Here is a 22,896-nt window from a genome sequence, read left to right as displayed (position 1 = left end):
TAAGATGGGGCACATCAGTTCTCTGAACTGTATGGCATGCAACGAGACAGGAGACATTGGACGCTCTCTGTAGTTGTGCCTGAAAGGCCAAGGTGAAAGGGACGCTTTCCTGGAGAATAAAAAGAAAGAGAAAAAAAGAAAGAAAGAAAAAGGACTTTTCGCATGTGTGCCTACAACACCTTGTGTTCACGGAAGAATCAGTTATAGCCAGCAAAGAAACTCCACATCTTCATATTGAATTCTTAAGAGAGACCGATTTGATGGACGTGTGGTGAAACAATGCAGTGATACTCTAAGAGATGCTCAGGCAGAGTAGTTGCCAGCCTTGATCACCAGGCCAAACCTGCCTGTTGCTACAACCCACCATCAACACTACATCAAGAACATGACTTGCAGAAGAATTTCTTTTATTGGAAAACATACCCATTGGGTAGTTGTCAGAAACAACTAAAATGCTAACAATACATGAATATATATACGAAGGCGTACCCACTGGGTAGCTGTCAGAAACAGTGCTAACAATATTGTTGTCAGAAAGTGCTAACAATAAACTTAAATATATAACTCTTTTGCAAAAATATGAGTAAACAATAAAATTTACATATATTTATATATATAATTAACATGAAATAGGTCCTGCAACTCTAGCAGTCGTCTGTGATATGATATTAAGTATTTTTTTTAAATAAATAAGTTGAACAGCAACATAGTCATACATGCTAGAAAGCTGTCTGATGTGTCATTAAAGAATAAGATAAATATATGTATATATGCACCTTATAATATAGGGCATGTACTATGTCATAACAGTTGCAACATAGATGGCAAAAAAAAAGGAGGGGGGGGCGGGGGGGGGAAGAGGCTAGACACGAAGCTTTTGTGAAAGCATACACAGCTGAAAAGAGAGTAGTGATGGCAGCTGGTCAACAAGTACCAACAAAGATGACTAGAATGCAACTATCCGATGCCTGGTTTCGGTGACTCTCAAAAGGCTTCTATGGCCTGGACTATACGCAGGGCTTCCTGTCGTGTTGTTTCTGCGATGCTGCTGGTCTGAAACATATCGAAGCGAAGGTGCACCATTGTGAGCATATAAAAAGGTATTGCCATACTCTGCACAAATACAAGTTTTATTGAGTGTATGATTAGCAGGTTAGAAAAGCACCTCATGTTCATAACACTGTTGTGGATCACACATCACCAGTTCAACCAGTTATGTGCGTTACAAGTGGATTTGGGTTAGTTGTTTTTCTCCAACTTATTTAACTTCCCCAGTCGAGTGTCGCAGTTGCTTGGGTTTGCTGGCATCTGAGCCGTCTTAATGTAAAAAAAAAGGCAGTTATGGCCATATTTCCAGGTTGTCTGGAGTCATATTTAGATCTGCAACTCTTGTCAAACCGAGAATAAAGAAGAGTCCATTAGCTACCACCGTATTTTAATACAATGCAATGTTATAATGGATGAAAACAACCATTTTGACTCACGTCAGCCATCTTCAAAAACATGTATTAAAATAACATGTATCAAAATACTATACACAAAGTGAATCTTTAATTTACACGAGCCAGATATCCAGACTGGCTTCTCGAATAAAATATTTTTCATGCTGGGCTGTCTTTGAACAAGCCGGTTTGCTTGTTTGAGCATGCACTGAGTAGGTGATCTGATCAGTATCTTGAATTTGTCTGGTCAGCCTGCTAGTCGCGCTGCACTAAACATTTTTTGCCCATGACTGGTTGCATAAGGAATTGTTGGCTCATGTTATAATCATATTATTTAAATAAAGAATCGGATTTTAAAATGTGCTCACACACATTATATTCATGCAGATATAGCACATGACAGCATTCACATCTACTGCCAACAGGTGCCAAAATGTATAAAAAATAACATAGAGAGCGAGCATGCACAAAACTTAAGAACTGGCTCAATTTATCTGAAGTAATATGTCTTTAGCACACATGAGCACCTTTGGGGGTACCTTTGGGGGTACTTTTGAATATAGTCATATAAAAATGTGGGTGGAAATAATCAGTACCAACTTAACAGAAGTCATCTGGATGCAGAATTAAGTCTTTAGCAAAAGCATGCACTATGTGGCTGTCCGTTTTGCTTGATGTGGTGGCACTTAACTCATTGTCATCATCATATTTCTTTACTTCTATCAATTTAAAATAATGAACTAGGAGAATTAGTGCCAAGGACATGGAAACGGTCTGGGACAGCAGCAGATCATGTGGTGCGGTGAGATTAAAAAGTTTCAACAGGTGCAAGACTCGGGGAAATGGAGGTAGCTGCAGCCTTCATCCTGCAGTGCACATAAAATAGGCTAATGATGACAATGCTTTCATCCTGCGGTGGGCAACTGGTTACCTGTTCTGTGCATTACATGACCCATTGCTGAGCACCAATCTTTTCTCTTAACCCTACTTTAACTATATTGGCTATACCCAGCTGCTCTTTCATCTATGCTGTTGTTTCCTTGCCTCTCAACTTCCCGCTTATAATTCTTTGTTCCATTGCTCCTTGCAGGGTCCTTAGATCCTACTCAATGTTCTTTGTTATTCTCAGAGTGTCAGCCTAATTAGGCTAGTACTGGTTCTATAATGCACTGATCATGCACATTTCTTTCCAAGCATAGCGGCAACCTGCCGGTTGGGACTTGGGAGTGCCATATGCACTCCAACCCATTTTTGTTTATCTGGAAATTCGTTTTCATAATCTGAGTCCCCTGTGACTATTTGGCCTAGTATAGCAAAACCTCGTTAATTTGTGTTTCACTGGTCCAAAAGAAATGTTCGTTAACAAATTGTTGAATTATCGAGGGTATCAAGACAACCATAAACAAATGCTTACTATGTGAACACGCCCTTATTTACTGAACGAATCAGCAAATCCTGTTTCTAGAAATTTTGCCCAAAAGCAGTGCGGAAGCTGCTATTCTTGTCATCTTGTGACTGATTTGCGCTCAGAGCGGCGAAGGCCTCGCAATCGATTTCCTTGGCAGTGGGGCCGCGACGCGCGTCTTCATTTCAGACACGTTTTGCTTGTGCATATCTCGATTATTAGTGGCACGAGCATCAAGTGGCGCTTTTGTTTCTTGCGCAGCACTTCCGGTTCACCTCCTGAGATGACGGGGAACAAAATTCAAAATAAACCAGGAAAAAGAAACATAGTACAGTACAAAATTCATGGGTTTCATTATAGATGAGATATGAGAGCATAAGTTTAGTTACAAGTTAAATTAAAATTAAATTATAGGGTTTTATGTGCCAAAACTGCTTTCTGATTATGAGGCACACCATAGTGGAGGACTCCGGAAATTTTGACCACCTGGGGTTCTTTACATGCCCCTAAATCTAAGCACACAGGTGTTTTCGCATTTCACCCCCATCTAAATGTGGCCGCCATGGCAGGGATTCAATCCCGCGACCTTGTGCTCAGCAGCCTTAACACCATAGCAATTGAGCAGCCACGGCAGGTTTAGTTACAAGTTGAGTTGCTGAAGTGTCTGGAATAATTAGAATTAGAAATCACTGATTACCGTGCACTAAAGCACAGAATCATATACTTTAGAGACCCATCACATGTGCACAACTTTGGCGAAATTCCTGGAAATCTGGAAGTAGAAAGTGGAAATAATGACGCCACTAATGATGTCACACACAAGGAGGTGGCATGATATTTAACCCACTAATTAATGGAAAACAGTTGCCTGGCATAGACAGAACACCGCCTCCTCTCTCTCACTTCTCATCAACTGGCGCTCAGCTGCTTGCGCGCTCGCTCACTTGCTCGCAACAGCTGCACAAACACGCTCGTTACATGCTCTAACATCAGCGCCGGAGAGGGCACGTAAAATGTGCTTCGTGCGCCGCTCGCTAGGGGGCTATGCCCCCCCAGGTGGCACGGGCCCGCTTGCTCCTCACCCTCCCTTGCTCCTTGCCTGCATATCGTACCAGGGGAAAGATGTGCACTTGCTTAACCTGAAGAACACCAATGCCGAGGTGCGAGTGCCACTAAGAGGCACCTAAGTCAAAGATTAAGGTGGCCTACAAGTTTGTTTTTTTTCACCAGTGTCGCCACCCATCACGGTGTAAACGGGGCTCTTCATCCTTGACAGCTCTGCACTGAGTAAAAATGAAGCTACCGTTTCTCGCAACCACTGCGGACGAAACCACGGCCGCTGTAAACGCAATCGTGGATGGCGACTACGCAGTCATGAAGGCATGCCGCCAACGTGGTGCTAAGCGCGACAGTAAATGCAAGAGTGAAGGTTTTTAAGGCACAAATAGGAATGCGATGTTTTGGCGTTGCTGTCATTCCCGTGCAATTTCCACTGGTGACTACGGTGATGCGAAATGCACCGCTTCAGTTAGGGTGGATGCTAACGCCGTTTTCTCCCTTTGTGTCGCACATTTGCGGCACTCACCGAGCTTTGAGAATTGTCCGACTTAACTGATGTGCGGTCAAATACATACCAATTAACGAGAGTTTTATTGCATTAAATAATGCATATGCCTGCCGGGACCAAAGGGCGAGTTCAGATTATCTGATTTTCCTAATTAACAAGTGTTGAATTAACGAGGTTTTACTTATTCCCATACAGCTTCAAGAAGAATTGAATGGTGCATTTTCTAAAAATTTTACCCCCATGCATTTTTCTTTATGTGCATGTAGCCTTCAAGCCTGTATGATCTGTGTTAATAGATTACACTGTTGTTTCAAGTGCCAAAGCAGTACACAAGACGAAGTTGTTTACCGAGCTGAGTGAATTTTCACTTGCATTCCGCAACAGCAAAATATTATTGGTGTTGAACTAAAAGATACCAACCCACTCGCCGCCAACAGAAACACTGCCCCGATAACGTGCAGGGAGCACAGGAGAAAGGGCTACTTACTCCTTCATGATGGACGACTTTGAAAATTTTGCCTTTCAACGTGAGCTCAGGCCTGAAGGTTGTGCAGATAAACTGGCTTTGTGAGCTCAGCTCCTCTAAGATATCTGCATACAGAGGAAGAAAGAAGGCACTTGTAATGAAATAGGAAGTCCAGAAGAGAAAAAGACAACAGACTTCAGCCACTTCTGCTGTGAACTTATTTATTTTGACAGCAGCATTCTTCCACAGTGAAGACCATAATCTTGTTGCTGTTTCCTGCTTTTTCCTCAAATAACTGTGCTCACCAAACACATGAGGATGACAAAGAAGCCAGTGGTTTTAGGGCTGTTGAATGGGGGGTGGGGGCTTGCTGTAAAAGAATCACGTGCCGTTTTTAATAAGGCCCTCACCAAACCCCATTGAAAACTTTGGTCATGCAATGAAAGTTTTAGGGTGCTGTCTGGGGAGCGTTCTACCACAAGAATTTTGCAGGCTGGCTCATTATTAAAGAAGATAGGAAAAATTGAAATGTTGCAATTCCATGCTGCCAGGAAGTGCACTTCACTGCCAATGTAGGACACTCCTTCCTTCTGCCTTGACTAGCGTCCAGAAGTGCCATTCCTTATCTGCTTCCCATACTACAGCTGAGGAACCATGTCACGAGTTTGTCACGAGTTCAGTAGAGTGGAAAGTTGGGTGAGTTGGTCACTAATCATCACATAACATGTGGGTGAAGCAGCACATTGAACAGGACAAAGCGGGGAAAACTCATGGAAACAGGACATTTGCTGCACTCACAGCTACTTTATTCCAGAACAAACGCTTCATATTTATATACACGTGCACCGTCAGGTGTCAAAGATAGGCAAAACAGGATTAAAAAACAGTTTTTATCCTTGTACCTATGCACACTCGGATGTCAAAGGTAGGCAACATATTTAACACAGTGTGCTCTAATCGTTGAAGCCGTGTCACATTTATCTTTATTATTAACAAATGTATTCTAGTGCTCTTCCAAAATTGTGACCTCACGATGCCTCAGTAGAACAGATTGCTGACTGATAAAACACTGATTTCTTTTATTAATGTGGAAAGCTTCTATTATTTCTCTCATTATTTCAGCGAATGTTGTGTTTTCTTATGTTCTTTCTGCTTTGTCCTGTTCAGTGCACTGCTTCACCCACACCATATGATGTGCAGGGCTGGTCAGTAAAGTAATGAGACTGGGTCTGGTAAAGGGAATTTATTGATCCAATCGGTACATATTATTAAAGTTCTTCAAAATAGTCTCCTTTGGTGTCGATACACTGCTGCCAATGCGATTCCCATGCTGCAAAGGCTCCTTGGAAGTCAGCTGCTGTAACCTCCTTCAGAGACTCTGTGACTACCCATTGGATGGCGGGAACATCGTTGAAATGGTGACCTTTCAGGCTTCTTTTGAGCTTTGGGAACAGGAAAAAGTTTGCCGGGCTCACATTGGGGCTGTATGGTGGCTGTGGCAAGGTTTCAACCCCTATTCAGGCCAGGTAGGCAGTCACAACAAAGGCGGTGTGGGCTGGAGCATTGTCGTGTTGGAGCTTCCAGTTATCGTCAATCTCCAGTCATTTCCATTTGACCATGCTGTAAAGGTGCTCAAGAACTTCTTTGTAGAACACGACATTGACGGTTCATCTTGGAAGTACAAATTCTTTGTCGGCCACCCCATACTTGTCAAAAAAGACAATGAATGTTGTCTTTACCTGGGGCTTCGACATTCTCCCTTTCTTGGGACGTGGAGAGCTTGCGGTGTGCCACTCCAAACTTTGGCACTTGGTTTCGGGGTTGTACTGGAACACCCATGATTCATTGCCTGTTATTACGCCATCTAAAATGTTCCATTAACTTTCTAACTGCACGAACATCTCATGGAAAATGTCAATTCGTTGTTGTTTTTGTTCATCACTCAACACTTTTGGCACCAATTTCGAACAAACCTTCTGTATGTTCAAATTTTCAGAAATAGTTTTGTCAACCGTCGTTTTGCACATGTTGAGGTCTTCATTGATTCATCTGATACTCAAACCATGGTCAGAGTCTAGGAGATTTTTCACTTTGGCCCCATTTTCGTACAAACCACTCGTTGATGGGTTTCCAGATCGCTCCATGTCTTCAACGGTCTCTCGTCCGTTCTTCAACTCACTGAACCACCAGAGAACTTGGGCCCTTGACAGGGCGTTGTCCTTGTAAGTCTCCTTAGCTAAGCCAAGCGTCTCGGATGCAGGTTTTTCGAAGTGAAAGCAAAATTTAATTGCATACCGCTGCTCCAGCAGATGCTCAATTTTTTTCCGCTTTCTGCTATGACAAAAACTCGAAAACAGCTTTTGCACCACTTCAGATCCTCACTGCGTCGGAGCTTGGATGTGACTGCTCTCCAATGTGCTACTTAGCTTATGGGATTTGTGGTGGGGGTTCTACCCTGCCACATATCCCACCTCTGGGGAATGCGCTACTGGCGACTGCAGCGCCGCATGGCAGGCAGTCTCATTGCTTTACGGACAAACCCCGTATGTCAAGAGCACTGCCACCTCCTTCTTTTTCTCTTTCTTATTTGTTACATGGTGAACTTCCAGTAGTGGTATTGCACACACTGCAATAGGTAACTTACTTAAGTCGCATACCATAATGACGGAACCCTCGGTTAACCCCCTTTCTTCTTGTTCATGCCTAATCATTGACATTGTGGGCAGTGCACCTTAAAGGCACAGACAACCAATTTTCATGGTACCTATATTTTTAATGCTATGGAAAGCTTGCCGGTCAGGGTGTCTAATTGTGAATTGGTAATGCGGAAAACGCAGTGGAACATTTTTATCAGAATTTTTCAATCTGCAGTGAGGATGTAGTCATTCACTGGGAGCATGCTGAAAAGGCGAGCGCAATAGCGATTATACGCCGGCATTAGTGGGAGGCAGGAAACAAGTGCGGCCATAACTGTGAGAAAGTATTATTTTGTTTATCAAGTCGATGCTCCTGCAATTCATGTTCTCCAAAGTGTTAAAGTATTTCTGTGGTGAGAGCTACATGTTTTCATGGTTTGCTGTCCAACTGCTTTAGTGTTTAATCAGTCAAAATTAAACAAATTGGAGCCAAAACCAAACAATGCTTTTAAAGTTATACGCAGTTCAGCGTGTTACCGTAGCCATGCGTACGCTTTTGATTTCCGAAGCATAGAATAAAGCGAAAGTGTCTAATAATATAGCAACTGCAATTTTAAGCAATAGTTATGTTGTACTTGATCACAACCAACTTACGTACAGATTCTCCTAGACTACATCTGAAGTACCATGATTTCACCACGAGGCCTCACCACTTACTGGTTTTTGAGCCTCTCTTTGCTAATTTAAAATTATAATTCCTACTTAAATCGTGAACAGCATGCTGAATTCTATCATTATAAATCATGGTCATTTCCATCAATGTCTCACAACACATTCCGGCCTGTTGTCAGTCCCATTAGGTAGAGGCATTTGTGTGTGTGACCTTGACTCGGGTTGAAAGCTAAGCTCCCTCGAGAGTAAGGGTGCATGGGATTCTGTTTTAAATTTCAACTGTTGTCACACCGGCCAGTCACTGAATACTACTTTGCAGGCATGATTGTCACTGCATTATCTACACACCACACTTGTCTGCTTGCAGTGCTCAAACCTGGTGAGAGGCCTTTTAAAGTAAAAATAGGGAAGAAAGAAATATTTGAAATAATATCTAAAAGCTAATGGTAAATTCTGAGATATCAGAGAGATAGAAGTGTTTTGTTCCAGATAAATAATTTGGGCCTTTATCTTCTTTATTATGTATGAAACTTTCTGTAGGCTATAGTAATGCTTGTTGGGGAGCTTGAAATACATGCACAGACTATAGCACTCTCAGGCTACCTGTGTCTAAAGACTAGATTTATTTAGTTCAACATGTTTTCAGCTGTTTGGTTAAAGGCTTAAGATTCTTCCTGTTCCACGTGTTATAAATTTTGTTATTTGAGAACATTTAATTCTGAAAACCTTGCTGTTTTATGTCATGTCATGTCAGGCATGTCATGAAAAAAGTGATGTTTTCTATCTTTTTCTGTATTGTGGAATCATCTCTCTTCAGACTATGACAGATCTCAATGTTTAATGTCCCAAAATAACACTGGAGCGATGAAAGATGCCGTAATAGAGAGCTCTGGATTATTTGGACCACCTGTTCTCTCTTTCTTTTTTTTCTTAATGCCTAAGTGCACAAGCACTTGTATAGCATTTCGCCACCATCAAAATTCCACCGCTACAGCAGCTGTGACTCAAACCCACAACATTCTGCAAGTACAATATTCTGCTCAGTAGCAGAATATTGTACCCACTAAGCCACCGTGACGATTGACGACCAAATTTTGCCACTATGCTTTGCACGGCCAGCCTTTGAAATCCCTAGTTCTGAAAGTTGGCAGCTCTGATATGGTTTACAAGGAAGCAATGTTACCACGATAAAAACCAAACTGTAAATATCATTGAGGCCACAATACAAGAAGCTGGGACTGATGCACTTACCAGCGAGACACTGCCGATGCTGTGCATCTAAGCAGGCGTCCACTTCGTCAAAGATGTAGAAAGGTGCAGGATCGCACTTCTGGATAGCCAGAATGAAACACAAGGCCACCACGGTCTGCTGGCCCCCAGAGAAGCATTCCACAGACTGTAAAATGTTGCGTGAGCTGAAGGAGGCCTGTTGAAAAGCAAAGAACCATTAAGAATAAAGAACAACCACAACAATCTGCGAGCTACTGCAAGTTCCATGTTCAGACATTTTCACTGAGTCATCCTCTGTTTATGAAGACCAAGGCGAATATTCGGTATGCATCACATCAGGTAATGCTTTGCTTATGCTGAGGAAACTCATTAGCTTATAGTGTGGGTACCTTTGCTTAGTTTCTTATAGATTCAGTGCACTTCTGGTAAATGCGAACTGTGAGAAAATCTTGCACCGTGTGAAAGCTATCCCCAATAGTGTTCAGGTGCTGAGAAGGCTCAGGGCGAAACTTTACACTCAAAATATGATTGGCTGTGTTGCAGACAAATATTAAAAATTCATGTTTCCCAGACTGTAACTGGTTAAAAACATCAGCGCTTCTGAGAAAAAATATACTAGACCAATGTAGCAAATGAATTGCTCTTTCAACCATAAACTGTTGGTTAATTTGCAGGAGGAATTAAAAAAATTAGCTGCAGTTCAACGTGGCTTGAAGCTAGTTATATGAGCCAAAGATTTGATAAGCATGGTTAGAGACTGTTGTTGAGTGCTTCTTCTCGACGAGCTATATCAGTAGGGTGCTCACACTCAGCCTGGTGCCTGCAGCAAAGAGTTGACACACTCGCACCAGCGCATGCTTCATCCACAGCGAGACTGAGCAACAAAGCGCTGTCGAAGCAGCTTTTAAGGCACGCTTATAGTCTGACATTATCCATGAGTGGGCAAGCGTAGCTCGACACCGGGTGCATCAAAGTGCGTTGGTAGCGTCCGGTTACGTTGACTATGCCAGTATGTTGAACCTTCAGACGAACTAGAGATGCAACGTGATGCAACGTGTGTGCGTGCTCATGCTATGTCGGACTAAATTCAGCCCTTTAAACCCTCGTCTAGACACGTGGTACACAGCGGCAAGGCTTGAGAGAGCACAACTGTGATGCCTTTCTGCAGTGGATCACGTGAAGTCACACCTTCACATTTGCACACCGGCGGCTGAAGGTCAAACGTGTGCTGAGATTGACCTTGGGAGTTTTACCTTGAGGAGAAGAGCTTTTGCTCTAAAAAGTACTTTAAGCATGCTTGTATGAAATCTGATGACAGCAGCAGATGTATAGTATCAAGAATTGAACACGACAATGTGAAAACACTAAGGTTGCTTGCAGAATTTCACACTGCCATGTTATAAAGCTCATATCGATAACCAGCATGGCTCCAATACCTACTAATTTTCTACTACTTTTCTACTTAACCTAACCTAACGAAACCCAACTTTGAGTACATGACATTTATACTTGCATTCCTTTACATGGCAGTTTTCTGTGGTAGCTTTCAGCAGATGCTCCTCAGAAATCCTATTCTAAATGAGGATGTCTTTGTTTCACACAACAGTGGCTCTCTATATATTTAACTGGTCAGACAAGCCAAGAGTTCAAATTGCCAAACAAAATGGAAATGAATGAGGGCATACATGTAACTCCATATATTTGTGCCTTCCTCTTCATTCATCCCATTGCAGTGTACTTGCTTTGAACTCTTGCTTACTATTAAATAAAAAGAAACTAACAATGCATGCTCAAAACAAAAGAATTACTGCTACCTGAAACTCAATGCCTTTGCATATCCGCTGCCTCTCAGGTTGGTCTTCTCCCTGCAAAAGACAAAGTAAATGCTACTTAGCTCAAATTCTGAGATTAAAGGTCTCTTAAGGGGGGACGCGGGTCTTGAAATCTCGAAAAATGGTCAAAAATGGCAATTTTCAAAAATTGCGTTTTTGAAGTCTTTAATGTCCCAACTATGCCTCTACAAATTATTATGGCTCAATTCCTACTCGAAGTATTAAAAAATCGGTAATTTAGAAACGTCGGTGAGCCGAAATTGAACGCCAAGCGCGAAGGTTTGCCTCATTTTCAAGCTGCCGTAGCTCCGCGCGACGCGAACCGATCGGCGCCATCTTGGTCTCGTTTGAAAGCTGGTTTCCCGCTCTCCATTCTGGTGCCCTTCGCCACGCTGTAGACCCTCGTGCAGCGGAGCGATCGCCACCCCAGGCACCCGTTCTCAAGTGGCATGCATTATTTTCTTTATAGCACACACTATGTAATGCTGCGATCAGGCTTTTATCTATTCTGTGCTAGTTAAAAAAAAAGTAAATGGACGGTGGTTCAGTGAATGTAGCTTCCTCATCACTGCTCCTGATAAGCATATTTTGCAAGCTTTCTTGCATGCAAAGTGCATTCATTGGAAACCACGGCCCTGAAAGAGACAGGCTACATTTTCATACGCACCATTGCTTACCTGAAGACACCTCTACACTAGCTATTGGAGACCAACAAAGGCACTAAAAGAGGCTTACTGATAAAGGCAGCCTTCAATGTACTGCAAATATAGTATAAAGCAGCACTGAAAAGTAACGATTGCACCTGTATAAACTTTTTTCTGCATTCTAACAGAGAGGATTAGAAGCAGTTCACTACTCATCAAAGCAGTTCCCCTGTATTTGACGCAGATGAACCGATGCATCACCAGCACGTAAACGGACTTGGATAAAGTCTTGCGGTCGACTTTAAAGTGAGGTGTTCTCAGATTATCACCTGTATGACACTTTATGTCAGTGAAAGCTGCTAAGAAGAGTCCACATATACTCAGCACCTAAAACACACTGGCAGCTGTGTTGCCGAGCCACCCGTTTCACTTGCCTCCAAATTTGAACACCTGCACCCTGTTTTCCTCTCCCCTTCGCAGCATTACTGCACAAACTTTAGAAATAACCTTGTTAAACAACTGATTGTCTTTATACACATTGATTTATATGCCTTTGGTATGAAGTGCCATTTCCATGCTCCACCACACACATACCTGCCAGCTTGTGAACTTTAAAATTCGTAAATATCCTGCAGACACGACTATAAAAGGGGGAGAGTGAACAGCACTAATTTTTTATTAAAGTTCACCCTGGGGACAGAACTTTTGTCGGATACTATGCCCTTTATTGACAATGATTTGCCTTTAGGTGCACCACACAAGCAACAGCAGCAGCAAACATGGAACAGCAAAGACTGAACAGCAACAGAACGTGTTTATATCACAGTGGCTTTTTCAGCTACATTGCTATATAGTCGATTTAGCCCATTCGCTTGCTCAAAACAAGTACCCCTCTGTGTCCTGTCACCAGCATGTGAGGGTGTCGTTGGAGACCAAAGAGCGACACTTTCTCTTTTTATTTTGCAAATGGAATTTATTTTTTGTAAAACTTGACCCAATATTTGTAAAATTGTAAATCTAGACCAAATTCATAAACTTTACAAAAATTCGGAGAGCTCGCAGGTATGCATATGTATGTTGCCTCTATTTGGTGCTGGCCATGGCCCTGAGTGGCACTGGCTAAAACTCCCAGAATTAGATCAAGCACATATATGTCAATACAAAGGAAAGCGTATGGGATAATGGCTGCTGGGTCGCCGCGCAATGGTAGAGAATAATGCGCATAATGCGGAAGACGTGAGTTTGGTGCCCACCTACAGCAACTGGTCTTTTCATCCACTCTCACCGCATTTTTCTTTTTTAAATAGACACATAAATAAAAAAAAAAGTTATTTCCCTTCTTTCTCTGGCTTCATTACTTGAGGTTCTAAGAAACAAATCAAGCCACTCAGTCTCCCGTATTCATTTTGCCTATTCTTGCATCTGTGTACTGAATAAACTATAGTTGGAAGTTGCCATAAACTATAGTTCTCACCTACGGGGCAGAAACATGGAGGCTTACGAAAAGGGTTCTACTTAAATTGAGGATGACGCAACAAGCTATGGAAACAAGAATGATGGGTGTAACGTTAAGGGATAAGAAAAGAGCAGATTGGGTGAGGGAACAAACGCGAGTTAATGACATCTTAGTTGAAATCAAGAAAAAGAAATGGGCATGGGCAGGACATGTAATGAGGAGGGTTGATAACCGATAGTGATTAAGCGTTATGGACTGGATTCCAAGGGAAGGGAAGTATAGCAGGGGGCGGCAGAAAGTTTGGTGGGCGTATGAGATTAAGAAGTTTGCAGGGACGACATGGCCACAATTAGTACATGACCGGGGTTGTTGGAGAAGTTTGGGAGAGGCCTTTGCCCTGCAGTGGGCGTAACAAGGCTGATGATGATGATGATGATAGTTGGAAGTTGCCGATAAGTGACTCATGAACAAGGCCAAATTACAAACACATCCTTCCTACACTCATTAATATGCAGCCGTTCATATTGGTGCGGCATCACATGAGGTTGGCAAATTGGCTTGCTGGCTGAGAGCCAGTCAAGCTGAGCTGCTGGTTTAAAAGAGCACCCACATCTAAAGTGTGCCATTTCAAGTTTCTATTGCTGTGTTTGACACTTTTGCAACACACAATCACACACGGTAAAAAAAAAAGAACACAAAGCCACAAGCAAACAAATATAAACTGATATTGTCTCATTTCTGCATTTTCGGTTTCTATATAGCATTAGAATACTAATTAAAATAAAGCATGACCAACCAAATTTTCTATTTGCTTTGTTATATCTGATAATCAGTTATATCTGTGTTCATTATATTGAGGTTTCGTTATGAGCATTAGGCACACGATATCAGTGGGCAATTTCTAGATACTCACTTCAGTATTTCTTTTTTCAGTGCTGATCACCACTTTCGCATGGCCATGAGGCACAAATCTCTTGAAGAAGTCCACAAAGTATTTGCATACTTGTTTCAGGGTAAATTCAATGTTACAGAACTGTTGCTCCTTCTGACTGTCCTTCATTTCTTCAGCTCTCTGCAGCAACAAAAAATATACAGTCAAACGTCTTTACAACGAAGCGCTTGTGACCTACAACATCCTTTCTTATACAGTGCACTATTTTGTTAAGTTTCTTATGGTACTAGCACTTCCAACAGAGCAGGCGAAACATGTTCACGATAAGGAAATCATTATTTAACATCACTTAAAGAGGTACTTAGTGAGAAAAGTTGAACAGTTTCTTCTATGCACTTTATTCAATGGAGTGTGTGGGTTCAGTTGACTTCATCACACTGATATTCCTGGCACACTTTATGGAAGCGATGCGAGGTAGAGCTGCAGAGTGTCAAATGTCGCCATTGCCCCTCTTGGCAAATTCTTGGTTCATCTGCAGAGTATTCATCATTGCTGCCTCCATCTTTGCCTTCTTCCCGTCGTTGATGGCTTCTGTGTTGTCGTCGATCGTAAATTCTGAGCAGGTCATTACGTTGATGTCATTGACGTGACGACTTTCACCCAGCCCCCCTCTCTCTGCCCCAACCCCAACGATTCGGGTGGGAGGGGAGGGGGTGAATGTTTAAAATGTCATGTTTATTGTACCAGTATGCGATTACTGTCTCAAGTAAGTCTGACTGTATTATCATGAACTTGCAGATGGACCAGCATATCAATGTAAGAAATATGTCTCAGAAAAGTTGATTAATTATTTCATGCATGAATGATGAGAGCGTAAACTTTATTTTCAAATCATCAAGGTTTGAGTCTGGCGTCTTTTTAGTGGGTCATGGCACCCGCCGCAAACGCGGTTACAAACCTTGTCTCGAAGCGGCTTCCTCGGTTCGCTGGACGGCCCAGAGTTGTGCTGTCAGGTTCGAGCTGAGCAGTGCAGTCTTCCAGCGTGAGCGGAGGCTGGCGGTGGAAGAGACAGAGGGGTCGGCACTGCCCGACTTCTTTGTTAAGTGCTGACATTCCCATAACATGTGATTAAGTGTGGCAACCTCGCCACACGATGTGCATCTGTTTGTAGTGTACATGTCTGGATACATGGCGTGCATGAGTCTGGGGTTTCTGTAAGAATCTGTTTGAAATTGTCTGATGTGTACTGCTTGCATCCTGTCTAACCTAGCGTGAGGGAATGGGTATACGCGTCTTTGTAACTGGTAGTGTGTCGTGATGTCGTGAAACCTGGTCAAACGATCCTCCCACGCCCAGACGTTTGCAGTACCTCGTGGGGGCTCTTCCTCTGATGATGCTCGGTGAGTGAGGCCTCGAGCAACGTGGTGAGCCGCTTCGTTGGGGGTGCTCAATCCAGTGTGTGCCGGGCTCCATAGCAAGTGCCTTCGGTTATCGAAGTCGGCCTTTCCCTGGTGTATGGGATGTTGCTGGAGTATGTGACGTGCCTCTTACGAGACGCGCCCATTTGCAAAATTTCTAATTGCCATTTGCGAATTGCAGATCCCATATGTCGCTTTGGTTTGTGTGAGGGCCAGTGCTATGGCCGCTTCCTCTGCCGCTTCGGCATGGACCGTGTTCATGGTCATGGTGGCTAGTAACTGCCGCCACGAAACTCTTCCTGTCTCGATAACGGGCTGTTTGAGTGGCTGCTTGATCGGCACAGCTTCGCACAGTTTCTTTGGCACTGTGCTTCATGTTTGCGAGAAATCTGCTCTAAATGTGCATGGAAAATTTCCAGCCGGCGGATTTTCACCTCCTACGTACCTCCATATTTACAGGTAAGTTGCACATCTTATTTACGCTAGTTGAGCCCATCTTTTGCAGAGTCAATTTAGAGGGAGCGCTCGTAAGTACAGTTGAGGCTGGGTTTCTTTGTATCAAGAGCTCGTCCACACTTTTCGAAATGTTAATAGCGCAGTCTAGATTCGATGCCTTGTGGTCTTTGTAGCTACATTTAATGCAAGAATTGACATGCCAAAGCTTGTCAGGCAAGCGAGTTAAGAGAGTGTGGGTTCATCATGATGTGCACGGAGCACATCATGATGATGTGCTCCATGCTGATGTGCTCCACAACTGATGTGTGCATGCAGCGCCCATAGCGTGCTGTATGTTGTGTGCACGACATACGTGCATTGCAGTTGTGGAGACGCATGTGAGATAGATTGAAGGAAGGCAAATTTTGCACCGTTCGTATCAGATTTTTGCGACACTTATTTTGAGGCTAACTAAATCATGTAACACTGTGTGTGTGTATGTGATGTGTATTTAGTGTTTGTATTAAGAAATCACATATATATCGGAATCTGTTCCTATGTACAATGCCTAAAGGATTTTGAGAGGCCACAAAATACCTGATTAAATATCCAGCACCCAAACAATTGTTATACATGTCCCATTTCTGAAACTTACAGACTACATTGTCTTTATTCCAGATGCCAGAGCGTGACTATTGCAGAAACAGTCAAGTGACGTGGCTGCACAGTTGTCTGGTGAATGGGCTTATGCAAGTCAAGGAAGGACATTTTGAAATGCCCATACAAGACTGTCATTGATTATTTTATGTTTGACCCTACCATTAACATACTATTTCAGTACTTCACAACAAAGCTTTCCCGATTTCTTTTGTGTTTGCATCTAAATAGTTAAATAAAATTTGATGGAAAATCGACTGTAGTGATAATTTGTCTACAAAGTGCTTGCTTTCTATAGCACGCTTTAAGAAGCGAACGAGTGCATGAATTAAATAGCGAATTATACAGGATGTCCTTTCTTATGTCAAACTATATTTTTATTCCTGTTGCAAATACCAGCATTCCACTTCTTCATCTGGGTTACCTTTAACAAGTGGACATTACTTTCTAAATTACTAGTAGCGCAGAAGTTGGTAATTGACAAAATCATGGCAATTACCTTTTTAATTAATTGCATTAGTACACATGTTGCAATGGCAAGAATGAGCCCGCTGACATGCAGGGGCCGTTCAGTTAGAACAAATTTTGTAATTATAATTTCAGTTTCAAGAAGTACGTCACATCATAGCGTGCAGCAAAACTGCCTTGGTGTTATAGCCATTTTCTTGCTGCACTATGAATATATACAATGCTCGAGGGAAATAATTATGACACCAACTCATTTGGTGACTTTGGCCTCGTATATTTCAATATTGGCGCTAGTTACAAATTTTGTTTGAAGTGAATAGGTCCTACACGTTGATGGGCTCTAATGCCACCGTTACAATGCGTGCCCTAAAGCAATTAATTAGAAAGATAAGTAGCGCGATCTTTTCAATTAAATACTTCTGTGTTTGCGACTTATCCAGAATGTAATGTTGACCAGTTAAGGTAACCCAGTTGAAGAAGGGGAATACGCTGGTACCTGTGACAGGGTGCGTTAAAAAACATCGACATAAAAAGAAGCGCCCTGTATACATCACTAAAAAAGAAAGAAAAAAAATCTAAATATGAATACTGGCAAAAGAACACTGGCCGCAGACAAGCCACACTGTTGCCATTGTGGGGAAGTCGGTGACCCACGTGTGGGCTGAATGTGGCTGTGATGACTTAACCGGCCGTCATGATGCCGGACTGGTGTCGTCTACTGACTGCCTGCCAGTGGTCAGCAAACAGGCTGGCCATTTGCAAAAACCAAGCCTGGCTCGACCCAGATGGCTGAGATCAGGCCGTCTATTGTTTAAGTGGCCGTGGGGGTCGATGTGGTCTTCTGCCGAGCTAATTTTTTTTTGCTTGGGTTGTGAATAATATTGTATTTTTATTAAATACTTCACAATGTGAATGACTTAGTTTAGGCAACAGCGCAGGCAAGTGCACACCAGTTTGCACAGATACAGCTGTATATGTTCAAAGTTGTCTGATGGGAGATCAAGGCTGACACATGCATGGATGCACACACACAAAAAGACAGAGTGAAGACTTCAAACGCTAAATGAAATATGTGTTGCATAGCGTTATATTCTTGGAACATAACAAAACACAGGTGGACTATTCTTGGAACATAACAAAACACAGGTGAACAATAATAAAAGCACTCAAGGCTTACTTCAAGCAACGTGCTGCGGGGCCATTTCATTGCTTGGAAACATACAAACTACAGCACAGAACGCACCAGAAAAGGGAACCCATAGGTTGTGCTATGCACCAGTGCATATTCTGGTGGCATGCACGTGGCCTTGTTGCCATCAAGGCCCATGAAGGAAACGCTATGTATATTTTAAGGGTCAAGCTTCCAAACAATATAACTGTACATACACTGCGAGTCACGTTCATGTCGGTGAGGTGCTTGCATACATAGTTCAGTTTCTCCGAGGCCTGGTCAAGTAGTCTGCCAGCCAAGAGGTCAGGTGGGTTCATCTCACTGATCCTATGTTGCAGGCGCTGCCGTTCATGTTCAAGCTGTAGGGCGACCACACAATTTGGGTCAGTGAGCTATTAGCTCTCACAAAACAAGTGCAAATAAGCAGTGAGGCTTATCCAAAAATAGCCCAGAGCAAGCAGAATGTTTCACACACAAAAAAATCCATTTGAAAACCTTGCTCCCTTTAACATAAATAGACACTTTGCACACTGTATAATCATACACATTTTGAGTGAGGGCCATATTTGTTAAAACACTGCAAGAGAAACAGTGAGAAACCGATCATTGTCATTGAGTGAAATGTCCTAAAAAATTGTGTTGGCCGCCTCTGTGTTGCCCTTTTCACTTCCAATAGGAGCTATGAGACTTCAATCCAGGCCATCTGAAAATTTGGCCGCGTTACAGAGCTCACGAATGCGAGAATGCATGTTACATTTTTGGGGAAGAAAGGAGACCTGACTGCTAACAGGTCTGAAAGACTATGACAGGTGACTGAAGAGTTGTCAAGCGACTCAGCGAAAGTAAGGAGCCCAAACTCACTTCTAGTAAGTGGAATCGGCTACTTTGTCAAGTTGTCAACAGCAGATGGATTTCGCCCTATTGATCATAAGATTGAGCAGAGTCGCTGCCTCGCGGGCATCGGCCAAACCATGAATAGTGTGGATTGCATCGCGTTTTGTCTGCTAGGCCCTACATGTTTATGTGTGTACTTATGGCATGCATGTCTACATTTCTGACGATGTACAGAAGCATTGAGCCTTGCACTGTTGTCTTTGCACTGTAGTAAGATCAATGACTGGCCATGTTGAACATGCAGTGTATCACCATCGCACATTTTGTTCGCCACAATCATACCAATTTTATTGTCGCTTTATGTTTTGAGTACGCTAGAGAAAGTATTTTACCTTGTTTTAAGTAAATCAAGTGGTCGCAGCTATACGTGAACGCTGTGCTTCATCAAATTGCCGCAATGTGCTGATCACTCTGCTTTCTCTGTGATACCTTGCAACATGAATAAGGTAGTGTAAATATGACTCGGAAATGATACACATTGCACTATATTACGATAACTGCATCATGACAACTAAAGTAATTGCAACTCTTGCTTGGTGGTCATGCCAAGCCTGAGGGGCTCTTTTAAAATGTAGTTCTGGTGCAATGAGGGTGAAATTATTCTTCCTTGCAAGTAAATTGTGAGCTTTTCTGATTTTACTTGCTGCTACAAAAGGAAAGCTAAAATAGTGTATTAGTGAGGATCATGTATGACAGAAGTCTCTAGACACAGGACTTCATAACACTGAGCTGATAGGCAGTTACTATAAGTTCCTTTCGCTCATCAGTGTGAAGTAGTTAGCTTGATATAAAACAGCAGCTATTATTATCTGAAATAAGACCTAATGATTCTAGTCTCTCAAAGAATTACAACTTTGCACATAACCATGCAAGGGCAGCCTTGTGCTTAAATGAAGCTTTTTTAGTGTTGCTGCAATAAAAACAATCTTGTCTGAAGCAACCTGGTGACCCAGCTGGCTTACTATCTCATAGTGACCTAGTTAGTTTAATTGAACTCATTAACTTATTGTGTTGGGCTGCATGAGCACGAGGTCGCGGGATCAAATCCTGGCCACGGCGGCTGCATTTCGATGGGGGCGAAATGCGAAGACACCCATGTGCTTAGATTTAATTGCACGTTAAAGAACCCCAGGTGGTCGAAATTTCTGGAGTCCTTCACTACAGTATGCCTCATAGTCAGAAAGTGGTTTTGGCACGTAAAACCGCACAATTTTTTTTTCATTAACTAATTGCGTTTTGAAGCACACTAAAAAAAAAAAGGAATGCAAATGTACGCCTACAATTGGTGATGTAAAATGCATGTTAACTTGCTACTTTAATTTAGTTGTACAGGGATGCTGATGTTTTTACACCCAGTTCAAGATTTGAAGAGAACATGGTATTAAGTTTCACATATTGTATAGCAGAGCAGGTGGAACACCAGCAGAACAGGCACAAAAAACAGGTTGTTTGGCTGAGTGCTAGTCCCCTGTTGATTGACAGTTTGCATTTCTTTATTTTAAGTAAAAAGAGACTTTCGCAAATATTGTACAAAAATATGGCATTGTAGGGCAATATATACTAAGTTCACTGCTGTCAGCGCATTTCATTGCCACAAAATCATGTCAAATTGTCCACAGTGAAGCGCCATCGTATACCTTTCAACGCGTGCTGCCGACCACCTATCCACATTAACGTGGCACGGCGCCTGCAGCTTGATCTCGCGGCTATTATGGCCCACTACTATAAGAAACCTAGACATAAGAGCAGGATTCCTGCTGTATCCAATCCTATATATAGAAGTACGGCACACACAACAAAGTGTAAAGCCGTTCCGGTTTTCTTTTCTTAATGTGCATTATGGGAATAGCAATTGTGCTTGGCTACATAATTGTGATGGCATTTACTGTAGTTACTGCTAGCCAAGTGTAAAACAAGTAAAACATGTTCATGTGGTTACTTTCAGTTGGTACTGTACACAGCCTACAGCGCTTGCATCTGGAAAGTGCAAGTAGAAGCCAATAACCAAAAGCTTGACACTGAGTCTATTGATGGTGCAACATACCTCTGTCTTCCCCATGCGGCGGTACCTGCTCAAATTCTTAGAAACAGTGCCAAACATGCAGGCTTTCTTTGTAACTTCCTCCAACTGCAAATTGGTAGGGACAGGAGAGGGAACAAACATTAGATTCACATGTCTGTTACTGAAGCCTGAAGCATACACAGCTGAATACATGACATCAAGCATGACACGAACACACGCTTTATAAGCAGCCCCCTGGCACATCAACGCTATTTGTATTTGTTTCATGAACAAAACTTCAACAAAGACACATAAGCCTCACAAGTTAATCGGTAGCATGATGATGAAAGAGACAGTTATCATGAATATTGCACCTTCTACATAGGAGGTTGATATGCCTGGTCAGACCAACAGAGGAAACATTAATAGGCTCAAATGATCATTTAGAGAAGCATATCGCCACATCATTTTTTTTTTCTTTTTCAGGGACAAAGGGTAGTTAGAAACCTTATTTGTCCCAAGTGAGCTTTGTTGATGAATTATACTCATTGACAACTTTCTGTGGCTATGAAGGGAAAGCTACGAGAGCGTGGCTGCTGCACATGTGTTACCGTGCCAAATGGTCCTGCAGCGTTGACATTGCTTTTGGTTGCACGCAACAGATGCTGAATCGACGCAGCTTCCATGTGCAACGGTTTCGCATTTGCCCTCGACGCGGAAGAGAAAACTTGCAAAATAAGTAAACTTTTACACTCAGTGGTGTGTTCTGTCTTTTTACCTGTTGCTGATAAGGTGTTTATGTTTTCTCTTCCTCAGGCTAACCTAAAGTGGATTAAAACACAGGACTGTTTTCGAAAGCACTCTCACTTGTGCGTGCTTTGCCTCCATAGCTTTCACCTTCATAGTCACAGAAAGTTGTCCAGGAGTATAGTAATGTGCAAGAGTGTCGGACATTTTCTTTTTTTTTACATCACGTATGTTGTTTGGCATCACTTAAACTTACTCTCACCGTTCATGTGCCATGTCTGATTTGGAAAGAGCACAAACCAGAGCATTGAGAGAAGATGGAACTTGATGAAAACAAAGCTTTGTTAGCAGGACAGATAGCTGGGTGTGAATTGGTCTGTATTCATGAAAGAGAAAAGATGTGCGCTCTCTCCTGTTTTTGTCTTATGCACTACTGTGTTGGTTGTACATTTTTATTTGTCTGACCAGAAAGGCCATAGTGCAATTAAACGGTCAAAAAGCTGTCAAGGCAAAAACCTGCACTGTGTTGGCACCAGTTAAACACAGCACACAGCAACAATTGATCAGAAGTTAAGGAACCTGTTGTACACACCAGAGCCAGCGTGTTCGACTTCTTCAGGGTGAGATGCTCCATTTCTTTTGATGCAGCTTTCAAGTCTTCGCCACTGCGTGCTTTCTCTTCAGACATTTCTTGAACAGCTTGCTCCAGGTCATAAATCCGAGAGGCAGCATTGGAATTGTTCTCAAGCTCTGGAAGTCCCAGAAAAAGTGTTTTAGCAAATACAATGGCGGCTGGACACTGCGCGTGTACTTGTTGTATTTAGCGACTTTTGTTTGATCTGAGGTGTGCAGTGCAGATGAC

General features: G+C 42.5%; 1 protein-coding gene across 3 annotated transcripts in view; it reads right to left on the bottom strand.

The window, feature by feature from the left end:
- Nucleotides 1–386: 386 nt before the first annotated feature.
- Nucleotides 387–22,896, bottom strand: part of LOC135909699 (structural maintenance of chromosomes protein 3-like) — an 85,791-nt gene continuing 63,281 nt past the window's right edge. For all 3 annotated transcript variants that reach the window (XM_065441737.2, XM_065441736.2, XM_070535337.1), the window contains exons 24-31: nucleotides 22,627–22,784; nucleotides 21,330–21,413; nucleotides 18,607–18,750; nucleotides 14,264–14,422; nucleotides 11,233–11,283; nucleotides 9,440–9,614; nucleotides 4,902–5,005; nucleotides 387–1,053 (exon numbers count right to left, since the gene is read on the bottom strand). In XM_065441737.2, coding sequence (XP_065297809.1) covers nucleotides 985–1,053; nucleotides 4,902–5,005; nucleotides 9,440–9,614; nucleotides 11,233–11,283; nucleotides 14,264–14,422; nucleotides 18,607–18,750; nucleotides 21,330–21,413; nucleotides 22,627–22,784 — 944 coding nt within the window. In that variant the 3' untranslated portion in view covers nucleotides 387–984. The remainder of the gene's footprint in view (nucleotides 1,054–4,901; nucleotides 5,006–9,439; nucleotides 9,615–11,232; nucleotides 11,284–14,263; nucleotides 14,423–18,606; nucleotides 18,751–21,329; nucleotides 21,414–22,626; nucleotides 22,785–22,896) is intronic.

This window comes from Dermacentor albipictus, chromosome 3, assembly GCF_038994185.2.
Source record: "Dermacentor albipictus isolate Rhodes 1998 colony chromosome 3, USDA_Dalb.pri_finalv2, whole genome shotgun sequence".
Taxonomy (NCBI): Eukaryota; Metazoa; Arthropoda; class Arachnida; order Ixodida; family Ixodidae; genus Dermacentor; species Dermacentor albipictus.
This window is presented reverse-complemented; position numbering and strand designations above follow the sequence as displayed.